We start from the raw sequence: 12,295 nt of genomic DNA, 5'->3' as shown, positions 1-12,295 counted from the left end.
GAATAGACGCTTCCGCTTGTGAAAGCACAAGATCTTCTTATATAGATACCATCAAGCACGTCTCTCTAAATATTTACATTAGATTAAAGTATTTCCATCACTAAGCTCCCCATATAGAAAATGAAGAAAAATCTATGATATTTCTTGTTTTGGGAGAAATCATTTACTATTTATTGAGACATTTTAGTAGCAAAATGTGTTTCATTTTCCCAATTTCCACGCGACAACTTCTGCCACCCCCGTAGAGTTTGTTGGTGGTTTTGGAGTGATAACAAAAGCAAAGGCTGCCACAGACAGTCACAATAGGGTGCCATTGATTCTCCATATTCCACCTTGAGGGCATTGTCAGTATTACTGTGTCACAAATACATTATTTAACCACCCCCCAACTCACATCATCTTTCGCCTATATATAAAGTTCTACACACGAGTCTTACAAACCCGATTACAAAATATTCCTACATGAGGAAATGTACATATCAATATCTATTCTCGGATATAAACCCCATCGATGAATCCCTAATGCTTAAATGTTTACCATGGGAAAATGCGATTGGAAGGAAAACTTTTAATTTCCTCCAGGGCTGATGATATACCCAAAGCGAAAAGAGGGAAAAAAATAATATTATTGCCACTACATAACTATCTTTTTTTTTCACCTTGTGGGAAAATGATGAGGTGTCTAGTGGAAATCTAATTTCATGTCCCGCAGTTCCGCCTCGAATCACGTCATTCGTTTGATTTCATTTGAAACGGAAAGTAAAGTAGATTTTCTCCTAACGCAGTTTATTTGGAATCCAATAAGGACTCGCTCATGGGTTATGTAGCTGTTTTTTGCTATATATTCTAGTAGGTAGTCAATTTGAGCTTTCATCTAATAAGGTGCGAATGCTGGAAAATTGAGGGAAAATCTTGATTGCTTTTTTGTTCAAGCAAACTTAGATCTTATAAATCTAAGCTCATTTCCCGACACTTCAGTTAATTTTTTACCCGAATTGAATACAAAAAAAATAATAATTTTTGATAACATAAAGGTTTTTGAGGAATTATCTTATAATTAGAATTAATAAGATTGAAAGATAAATTAAAGGATAAAGTCTCTCATTTCAAGTTAAGAAACTTTTCCTTCTCATTTACCTAATTACTTTCAATGAAAGTAGGTAGGTAACTAAGGAAGCAACTTATATAATCTAAAGGACTTCCAGCTGAGTTACCTCTATAGCAAGCGCTGGGAGCTGAGGTGTGGGCATCCTATTGTTCTGGCACGCAAAAGAAACCGCCTCCCCAGAAGGAGACATCTGTCGAAAATTGTACGCGGGGTGGCAAAAAGGGCAACAATAATGGGGGAGGGTGGGTGGTAAAAATATCTCAACAATTACCGATATGTTTAGAACCACCCCCGCACACATAGCGCTCTAAGGCACGAGAAACTAGAGCGCGCCATAATAGAAGTATATTTACATTAATGGAAATTACTAAATAAATAATTACTTAATTGTCACCAGGGTTGGATTTACAATTTTAATACATTATATCCCACCCTAATATTGTCTCTCTTTTGTATGTTATTTACCTTTAGCGTTCGACACTGAAGACGCGATACGTCTTACAGAATAGCTATTCTTAGTTACATTCTCGCGTGAACTCGTGCGGGGTTGTTCAATGGAATTAAAAATACATTACACCACCGTATGAGGCGGGGGTGGCACGTGATGGAGTTGCGGTGTAGAAAAAAGGTATTCTTCACCACCAAATATCAGTTTCATTCCAACACGCGGAAGCATCAGCAACACCCTCGAAAAGACTGAAAGCTCCTCGAAAGCTCTGCGCCAAGTTACAAAGTGTTTTTGTAACATTCTTTTCTTCTTTTTGTATTCGCATAAAAAAAGTTACAAAATTTCAGAAAAATTAGTGAAAATTGTGTCAAAAATGAAAGTACGGGACAAGAATTGGAATCACGAAAGATCTCTTCGGCAAGAGATTGCTGTGGATTTAGTGTTGTATCTCATAAGGTACATCAAACATTTTGCTTTTTGTGTATAGATAGAATGTTTTAAATGAAAATCCTTTCCTTGCAACGGTCAAGATGAAGAAAATTGTAAAACTATTTTCCCCCTAATCATCCTTGTTAATTAAGTTCACATTTCAACTCAATTTACCCGGAGGATGTTTTAACGATATAAAAGACATCTAATATACAAAATCCAATTTGCTAAGCACATTAAAACCCTCCCGAGTCCTACATGCAAGGCAGAAAGGAGGGAAATAAAAAGTATCAGTGGGATGTCGCGGTTGTGGTAAAAATGGGGACATGGAAAGAAAATTACGAATGTCACTCAAAAGCTCTTGCAATACATTTTATTTACTTTTTTTGTACCTACTTCAATATCCCATCATTTCCTTCGTCCTTGTTGAGAGAAATCACCAATAAACAATTGACACGAACACCTAATGTCCAATATAGCAGGGTATAACGTCATTTTTTCTCATTAACTTAATAGCGCAGATATAGAACAGAAAAAAAACTTCTCGATGATATTTTCTAATGAGAAAAGCAATTTTATTGGAATAATCATTGTATGTATGTATAGCATAATACCTATCCTGTCGAAGCATGAGAATGTACTTTAATTAAAAACCCAAATGTCGCTTCAACACACAATAATCGTAAGCTATCCTCGAGAATGGGATATATACCAATAAGAGCACAAGATGGTGCTCCTGTGGTGAAATCTTAATATTAACACGACTTTCGGTCGAGTAGAATTTACACTGAATATCCTTTATAGTGCAAAACTTCACCAAGAAAATGAAGAGAATGCCATTATGCACATTTTAATCTCAACGACAATATTGTCCCTTCTACAGAATGTCTTAAATTATATACTCATCATTTTTAAGAAAATCCGAGAGAAAATTTAATAAAATAACAATGGAAAATATTTCAAACTTACAAGAGTGCTTTTAGCCTGTAATTTTCATCTCAGTTTGTGTAGATTTGACCTTTAAAATTGCTTTCAAATGAAATGTGAGATTTATTGTCCACATAGAGAGCTCTTGTTTTGTCCTAATGTTAATTGATAATACGAGACCTTTATCTCCTTCACCCATGTCAAGTTCCATTTGTCAAATTACCTGCATTTAACGTGTGTAAAGGTGCCTTTGAGTGAGTAAATCTGATACCCACCGGCACATCATTTAAACTTGCAACTAATAAAGCTTAAATGTTGCTCCAGCAAACAAAATTAAATTGCCATTATATCCTGTTAATGAACATCATGAAAATGTTATTAAAGTATATCATTTCCGAAATATTCAGCCGTGTTCACTGAATTATGGTTAGTTTACTTGATAAAATTATCAGTTTATGATTATATTTATGATTCAAATAGGATATAGGTGCCTATACCTAATTCATTGCCTAATAATATTCATTTATGACCAAATTAAGTATGTAATTAAATAGAAAAAAAATCTGCTGAGCTTTGCTAACTTTCAGTACTAAGCTATTAGTTTGCTTAATTAAAGCTTAACGAGCGTCTAGTCAAATTATTGTATAAAATTTTTATGTTGGTAAATAAATTGCAGTATTTACCAAGAAAGCTCTTCTCTTAAAAGCTCAAATCTTGGAAACTTTATTATTATCTATTTCTCAATGGAGCTTTTGGGAAAATTTGTCTGTTGAAGTGACAAAATAAATAATTCTTCACGTTTAATCTAGAAGTTAGACGTGGATACAATTTGTTGATAAGAAAATTCTCCTTTTGATCAATAGAAAAATTTTCTTATCATAAGACTGTAAAATTTTATCACTGCATGTTCTGCTTGTATTGTAATTTACTTGTATTCAATATGCTTGAAAAAATTTATATATCCCGCCCAGAGAGAGCTTTACAAAAAGAAGCACAATTTTGCGTTGAAAATTTTGCCAATTAATCCCACAAAACGTCTCACACATCACACGAAAAATCTTTTTCATTCACCCACATAAAATCACAAAATTTTCTCTATATACAAACACTAATGAGGCCAATTAAAAATTGAAATGAATACCATAAGTCCTATACATTGAGAGTAGAAAATCTTGCTTTTGTTTCGCAATTCCCATTTGAAAAGAGAAAATAATCAAAAATAATTGAGGGTGAGCTTTTTATTCACAAAAATTGCGTGTGTATAGGATATAATATAAATTAAAAGAGAAAGAGAGAGATCAAAGAAAATACCTCTGTGATAGAAGAAAATGATGGTAATCAGGGTGAGTATTGACTAGTAAGCAAATTGTACAAGAAACCCCTCAAAGAAGCAGCCAAAAAAAGGAGATGACTGAGAAGGAAACATCTTTTTAGATGCATGTTTACCAGCGAAATTAATTTTTGCTCCCTCAACAAATTTTCCTCTTATATTTAATTTAACTCACTCTCAGTCATTTTATGTTTTCACGCAGTAACATTCAGGTTTTCTTAAATACATATACTTATTTTTTCTTTAAAGAAAAATAACATGTATTTTATTTTTATTATTTGTGTTTTTTATATACCTATTTCCCTTAAAATAAAAGTTTTTTCGTTGCTTTTCTTTTAATTTCTTCCCCCATTTTGTTTCTGCAACATTCAACTAACATTTATTTTCTCTCTTACAATTTCTTCCCAATCACAAATAGGCGCCTAGCTGATGAAGATGACGAACTATCGGAAGTCCAACCGGATGCTGTGCCTCAAGAAGTTAGAGCTTGGTAAGAAATAAAGTCAAAAGAAAGTTCAATTTGAATTTAAATAAAATTTTCCTTTTTATCTTTTAAGGCTTCAGAGTACATTTACTCGACAACTGGCAACGACACGCCGGAAGGCGGATGAAAAGCCAAAATTTCGTTCTGTAGCTCATGCTATTCGTGCTGGAATTTTCGTGGATCGAATCTACCGACGAGTCTCAAATTCAGCTCTCATGCAATTTCCACCGGAAGTTGTTAAAGTGCTCAAGGTAATAGCACCGAAAAATGGCTATCAATTCAATTATGCAGGCAGAATCTTTCATCTTCTATAACTTTTTATTCCTCCCGGAGGGGAAATTCAATCATCAATATTAAGTTCATTTTGTGAATTCTCATTGAAGCCAATTTAGTAGCTAAATGGAGTATGAAACCTTTTCTCTTTTGGTTGAAAAATTAAATTTCTGCAACGAATTTTCTTTCATTTTAACTATTCCTTAAAAATATTTGTGAATTTTTCAGACTCTCGATGATTGGTCATTCGATGTATTTGCATTGGCGGAGGCTGGCAACTCCCAACCAGTGAAATACTTAGGCTATGACTTACTAAATCGCTACGGAATGATTCACAAGTTCAAGGTGCCACCAGCCCTGCTCGAGGTCTTCCTCAATCGCATCGAGGAGGGTTACTGTCGCTTCCGCAATCCATACCACAATAATCTCCATGCAGCCGATGTGGCACAGACTGTTCACCATGTCCTATGCCAGACGGGTCTTATGCACTGGCTCACGGATTTGGAGATCTTCGCCACACTCCTGGCTGCCCTCATTCATGACTACGAGCACACGGGAACCACAAATAACTTCCACGTGAAGTCCGGCTCGGACACGGCACTCCTGTACAATGATCGAGCCGTACTTGAGAATCATCATCTCAGTGCTGCCTTCCGTGTCCTCAAGGAAGATGAGTGCAATGTCCTTCAGAATCTCACGCGTGATGAATTTAGGGAGCTGCGCTCTCTCGTCATTGACATGGTGCTAGCGACTGATATGTCCTTCCACTTCCAACAAATAAAGAATATGCGGAATCTACTTACTCTCGGTGATCCTCAGGTAAAGTTTCTTATTTTTTTTTCTCCTCATTGCTTCTCGTTTTCCATTATTTTCGTTGTCTGTTTCAAGAAAAAAAATTGTTTCTATGAGAACTTTAAAAAAAATCCATTAACCCCACAAGGCGTCTTCATCGATACAAAAGTTTTCTCAAATTATACATATTTAGTGAAAGCTCGATTAAATGAATATCCTTTTAGAAAATTTTAATATGATAATCTAATCTCATAAATATGATTTTTTTTTCAAATAAAAGTTCTCAATAAATGAATAAGAAAAGCTTAATGCTTCATATAAAATAATTTTTTGCACCCTTCAGGTGGACAAATCGAAAGCTCTGGCTATGGTGCTGCACTGTTGTGATATTTCCCATCCGGCAAAGAAGTGGAACATCCACCATCGCTGGACGATGCTCCTCCTTGAGGAGTTCTTCCGCCAGGGTGACCTCGAGCGCGAACTTGGCCTGGACTTCAGTCCCCTCTGTGACCGCAAGACAACCCTTGTGGCAGAGTCTCAAATTGGTTTTATTGAATTCATCGTTGAGCCCAGTATGGCTGTATGTGCGGACATGCTGGAGATTGTTCTTGCACCCATTGCCCCACCGCTTCAGTGCAAAAGCACCCCATCGACGGCATCGCAGGATGAATCGAGTGAATCAGGGCGGAGTCTCTCAATGGCAGAGCCAACAATTCACGAAGATGCTGAACCACCAAAAAGTTACTCAGACGACAAACGTTCGAGGTTCATCATCAAGAAGCCATGGATAGCTTGCTTGGCGGAGAATAAGAAGATTTGGAAGGAGCAAGCAATAAGAGGTAGGTGCAAAAAAAAAATATTTTTTCCCACTTTTCTGATGAATTAAATTTTGAATATTTAATAATCCACCCCCTTCCCATTTGCGTGGTCCCGACAAAATTCATTTACACACTCACGCAAAAAAAAGATGCCGAAGCCAGAGCAGCCTCAGAGGCGGAACAGGGTGAGGATGAAGGTGATCCTCCGGCAACCACCAAGGATTAATAATAAAGAAAGGGACTCTCTCTCACCAAAATGTCTAATGACACTGCAATACAGCACCATGAAGGATAACAAATTTTTAGGCATGTATTTTTTAGTGCATTAAAAAACATTTTACTGTTTAGGAAGAGCACCGTAAAATTCCTATTAACAATGTAAATTATTAACTATATATATAGATATATAGAGAATTATGTAGGTAGATAAAATGAATAAAGCAAAAAGCACACACAATTCACTCTGGCAGTGATTTTTCATTTTCCTCTCCATTTTTTTTTCTTTGATATAAATTTAATAAAATAACGTGAAGAGAAACACACTGTGTATAAAGACAGTAAATATTAAGTTAAGAAAATGGAATGAAGGCGTAACCAGGTAGAATAAATAACGATAAAACATGAATTTACATAGAGGTACATAAAGCGAAAAATTAATATCAAAATTTTGCTGTCTTTTTGAAGAATAAAAAAATCCAAAAAATTCCGCGTAATACTGACACATGAAAAGTTTTCAAGAGTTTCTTCCACCACGTTTGAAGATTTTTGTCCTATTAAATAAAATTTAAGTTCAATTTAAAGTTTTAAATGCGCAACTAATTGACACACTAACTTTTCAAACCTCAAACTGAATTAAATTTGAAATTGAAAGCTTTTAATTTATTTTATCAGCATCTCTTATTTATTTAGAAACCTCAGAAAATCATTACTTTCTTAACGTTTTTGCATAAAATTTCTTGTGAATACCCCTACTATTTTCAAATTCTGTGCAATTAAGATGAGTTCACCTCCTTAATTACTTGAACGCCTATAAAATGTACCTAAACCATTTGGAAGGAAAATTAACAAATAAACTGTCTAATTATGCAAAATTCACTCCACTAAATTCCTTTTCATTTGGATTTCTCCAATGTTTAAAAAAATAAAGATTGAAACTTTAAATACGATGAATTGAAATAATAAAAATTTTAATGAAATTAAAAACACAAAAATTATATTTTTTCGCCATTCATCTTAAACATGATCAATATGATTCGTGTAAGATATCCATATGAATATGAGGCAGTCTTAAAAATAAATGAGCCTATTTTAAAGAATTACATAAAATAGTATAAATAGAAGGTAAATTTTCATAAATTTTACCTTTAAATAAAAATAAAAATAATCTGTTGCTGATGCCCATCACAAGCACTCGTCCGAATTGTAAATTGTATAAAAAATGAGGATACAAATTAAATTAAATAAAAACAATGTAAAAGTAAATAATTATAAGGATGTAATTGAGAAACAGCAAGTCTTATAGCACAGTAGGGATTGATAAGAAAATGTATATAAATAGCAATTTTCAAGATAAATTATATATATAAACGTTTTACGGAGGGTTCGATTTTGCCGGAAAAAAAGATGAAACACGAGGAATATATTCTTAGAAGAAAAAATGAGGCTAGTTATGTATAAATTATTTGTAAAATGATAAGAAAAAATATTCCTTAAATTGTGGTCGAATTCATTCGTTTTAATTGGAACCAAAATGGGAGAAGGACATGAATTCGTTTAGAATTTGAAATTACGCATCACACAAACTTATATCTAAATCCGCCCTCTTGTATTGAAGGAATAAGGAAAACATCCTTTATCTCCTTTTTGTAAATTACCATGAATTTAATCAACCGTTTCTGTATTAATCGAAAAAATGGGGAAAAAGTGAAAGTTTAGGGGAAATAATCATCAAATGAAGAAGTTTCCTCCTTTACTTTCTTATACAAATTTATCCTTATTCATTTGACCTTGTTTGTAATATGTATTTTCCCACATGAATTGCTAACCATGCGCATAAATACATAATATATTAAGTCCATCTGTCCATGCTATTTATACCATTAAATCATGATTTTATTGAATTGAAAGGAAAATAGAGTTGTTTTTTTTTTTTGAAATATTAGAGCATTTTTATTTGAATTTGATCCATTAATTCTTTGTTGAAAATTCAATCTCAAAGCTTTCTCTTTAGGACATTTCAATGCCCTGAAAAACCTATTTAATCAAATCATGAATCAATGCACTTTTTAATTGATTATTAAATCAAGCTTGATTTTGACTTTAATTTAATCCCAAATCAACAATTTTGTAAATTCCGGAACATTCCCAAATTCCATGTTAATTCTCCAATGAGTTAACTACATATAGGAGAAGATGAGGATAAAGTTGGTCAAAAATTTGTATGAGAAAAAATTCTCTAAAAGAAATGGTTTTATAAGGAATAAAATAGCAAAAAAAAATTTTTTTGAGCTTATCCGCATCTTTTCAATTTTTAAATTGCTAAAATTTCTGAAATTTTGTTGCTCGATTTCGAAGCTCGAATCAAAGAACTTTTCCCGAGCTTTTCCAGAACTTTACATAACAATCAACCTACACCCAAGTCTCCCCTACTTCTATATTAATAGCCCAACATATTTTTGCATTTGTCCATGGCATGTGCAGATGTGAATGGACAGCATTTCAGTGTGGTTTCAATTTAATCACCAAGAGAGCAGAGATTTGATATGACACGTGGAAAATCAATAAACTTTGGGTGAAAACACTTCCCCCCACCCCTCTGCCATCCCCTAAACTGTTTTAAATTTCAATTTACGCCACTCAATGGTGGTTTTTCAGTCTCAAAAAGCTATATTGCGTCGTGATAAAGCTCTAGCTCTAATGTAAAATGTATGAGATAAAATTGGGAATCAGGGTATGGCCATTTTTGGGAACTTTTCCCACCCCATCCCTTGAAATTCTTCATCCCTTATGTCTCAACGAATTAGATAAAATACTTTCCGAAGAACTTTACCACATTGTGACATATGATTTTGGTTCTATGTGGATGCGTGGGAAGAAAAGCTCTCAAGTAAAAAGTTTATTTTTGATGAACTAAATACGGAAGGAAAGTGGATTTTGGGGAGCTTTTTCGTAACAAATAATTACCCGTTTGTTCCTCTTTTCCCTCCGCCATTCAGGCTCATTGTCTAACTTAAAAGCTAATGCCATTGTTTTGCAAGAAAAAAAACTTTTAAACTCCAGTTCTTCCAATTATGCCATTATAAGTGGATTTATTTCCCATCAAAGGGGAACAATAAATAAAGCTAACAAATTGAGCTTTTCCAAAGAAAAAGAAATAAAGTATTATACATACATAATATTAAATGCAAAATTTATCAACAGAAATCAAATTTCCCTGCTGGAGAAAATAATACACATTTTTAGGGCTAAAAGAGAGGAACATTTCATGATCAAAGGGAATTACATATTTACGTGCTTTCTCTGGTCAGCGTATGAGCTTTTTCCACCCACACCCCATGTAAATACAATCTCCCTATATACATCTCATCCCCCTTGACATCCTCCCCTATATATGAATATTATGATTTTATCAACATACAAGGAGACAACAAACGAAAATCTTGGACGGTATGATGGAACAAAAATCAATTGAGGAAAATTAATTTTTCAACCTTTTTCCCTACAATAGAATCAGCAGGAAAATAATTATGTTTTTTCCGTTGAAAATTGAGAGACTTTTAATAAAATTTCCACAAATTAGTAACGTATATTGCAAAATAGATTTGAGGTTTTAATAAAAAAAGAGAATTCAATTGAATTTTTTTAATTAAAATGAGAAAAAAATATTTCCTGAAATTTTTCAACTTGTTTTCATTAATTTTTCCAATAATTTTTCAGGGCCATTAAATATGTTCTATATTTAAAAATATATACCTACTTGTTATTGCTCATTAAATATTAATGAAACTCGTATAATACCTCACTAAAACCATTTAAATATTCAGATTTTCCTTTGAAAAAAAAAAAACAAGAAAACGGCTCTTACCAATTAATGAAAATAAAGCAAAAATCAACCAACAAAACTTCAAAATTAATAATTTTCTTCTTTTTCCCCATCCCCCAGAATCCCCGTCGCTCCCTTTATATCATGCAAATTGCAAATTATAAAACTACTGGGAACAAATTTATCTTCAAAAAGAATCACAGAAGAATTAAAAGAAAAAGTTCTTCTGGTGAAAAAAAGCTCATTTTCACGAAGAAAAAAAAAGTGCTGCATGGCATTGATGGAAAATCATTGTGAACGTGTAGATAAAGAAAATTTAGAAAGGGAAGAAAATATAGAGTTAATATGATAAAAAAAAAGTATTTTAAATAAATAGGGGAAAAATTATGTAATTAAATATTCATGTGAAGAGACTTCTATAAAAAAAAACATTTTCTTTCAATTTTAAAAGAGAGCATATTTGCATATATTGCATAATTGTTATACAAATATAAAAAACATTGACATCTAAAACATGTTGAAAAATCTTCATTTTCTTTTAAATGTCTGATTGAGGGACCAGTCGTTTAAGTTTCTCCATTGCTCGCCTTTTCTTGCGGCAAAGGACACGGGGGCGTTTTCAAGGAAAAAAAACTAAACTTTGACCCCCCTTTTAAAAAATTACCTTCATGAGCTTTTTCAACGCAAGACATTCGAGCAATGGGGACGTAGCTTATCAGTAAGGTACCATTATCAGCTGAAATTGGGATCATAGCTTTATTAAGGTAGAGAAATATTACAAAAAAAAAGAATCTATTTAAAGATTATTATTATATAGAATGGATGGAATCAATGAGAAGGGATGTCTTATATAAAAATAAATTGTATCACTCACAAAAAGCACACAACTAGTACAGATTTAATAAAATTAATTAAAAAAAATAAACCCATTGAAAGCAGAAAATGGAATTTTCAAAAAAAAACCGCCTTCCTATCTCACTGCATAAGAAACTAATTAAAGGATATTCAGCAAAATGTTTTTGCTATTAATTGAAATTCATCTACTATTACAGTTAAAGAAATAAATGAAAAAAATCTCTAAAATAACCGAATTTTACTAGAAAGATTTCCACACGAAAAATGTAAAAAAAAATAGAGAAACTTTAAAAAATACTTGTTTTCGTTGTACCTCTAATGAAAAGAAAAACAGAAAATAGGAATTAAAAAAAAAGTTACTAAATAAGTTTTATTGCCTGATGAACATTTTCGAGAGCGATAGCATATCTATGATAAAATGATAAAAAAATGAAAAGTTATTATGAGAGTACTTTTTAAACTTCCTGTAAATATAGGCATTACATTATACATTTTTCTCTAGGTAAAAGAATACATATTTAAAGATGAGGAACTTCATGAGTAAAAAAAAGTAAATAAAGTATTAGAAATTTGTGTACAAATTATTTGAGATCTTTTATTCTACGTTAGTTCCCGTGAAAAGATTTACGTTGAAAACTTGAGAAAGATTTAAGCTTGAGACATTTTCTTCTCAGCAGATTTATTTTGCTGCGAAAGGTGTGAATTTATGGAAATATTGCGGTAAGTATTTAAAACTTCTTCATCCAGAAGCAACCAAAAGTAATACGATGATTAATGGAAAATTGTGTC

At 32.7% G+C, this 12,295-nt stretch overlaps 1 protein-coding gene across 10 annotated transcripts in view; it reads left to right on the top strand.

Annotated features, from left to right (window-relative positions):
- LOC129788971 (dual specificity calcium/calmodulin-dependent 3',5'-cyclic nucleotide phosphodiesterase 1-like) overlaps positions 1–12,090 on the top strand; it is a 155,009-nt gene extending 142,919 nt beyond the window's left edge. For all 10 annotated transcript variants that reach the window (XM_055825517.1, XM_055825515.1, XM_055825522.1 and 7 more), the window contains 5 exons: positions 4,661–4,732; positions 4,800–4,977; positions 5,228–5,818; positions 6,135–6,630; positions 6,759–12,090. In XM_055825517.1, the coding sequence (XP_055681492.1) occupies positions 4,661–4,732; positions 4,800–4,977; positions 5,228–5,818; positions 6,135–6,630; positions 6,759–6,835 (1,414 nt within the window). In that variant the 3' untranslated portion in view covers positions 6,836–12,090. The remainder of the gene's footprint in view (positions 1–4,660; positions 4,733–4,799; positions 4,978–5,227; positions 5,819–6,134; positions 6,631–6,758) is intronic.
- Positions 12,091–12,295: the final 205 nt, after the last annotated feature.

Source organism: Lutzomyia longipalpis, chromosome 2 (assembly GCF_024334085.1).
Source record: "Lutzomyia longipalpis isolate SR_M1_2022 chromosome 2, ASM2433408v1".
NCBI lineage: Eukaryota > Metazoa > Arthropoda > Insecta > Diptera > Psychodidae > Lutzomyia > Lutzomyia longipalpis.
This window is presented reverse-complemented; position numbering and strand designations above follow the sequence as displayed.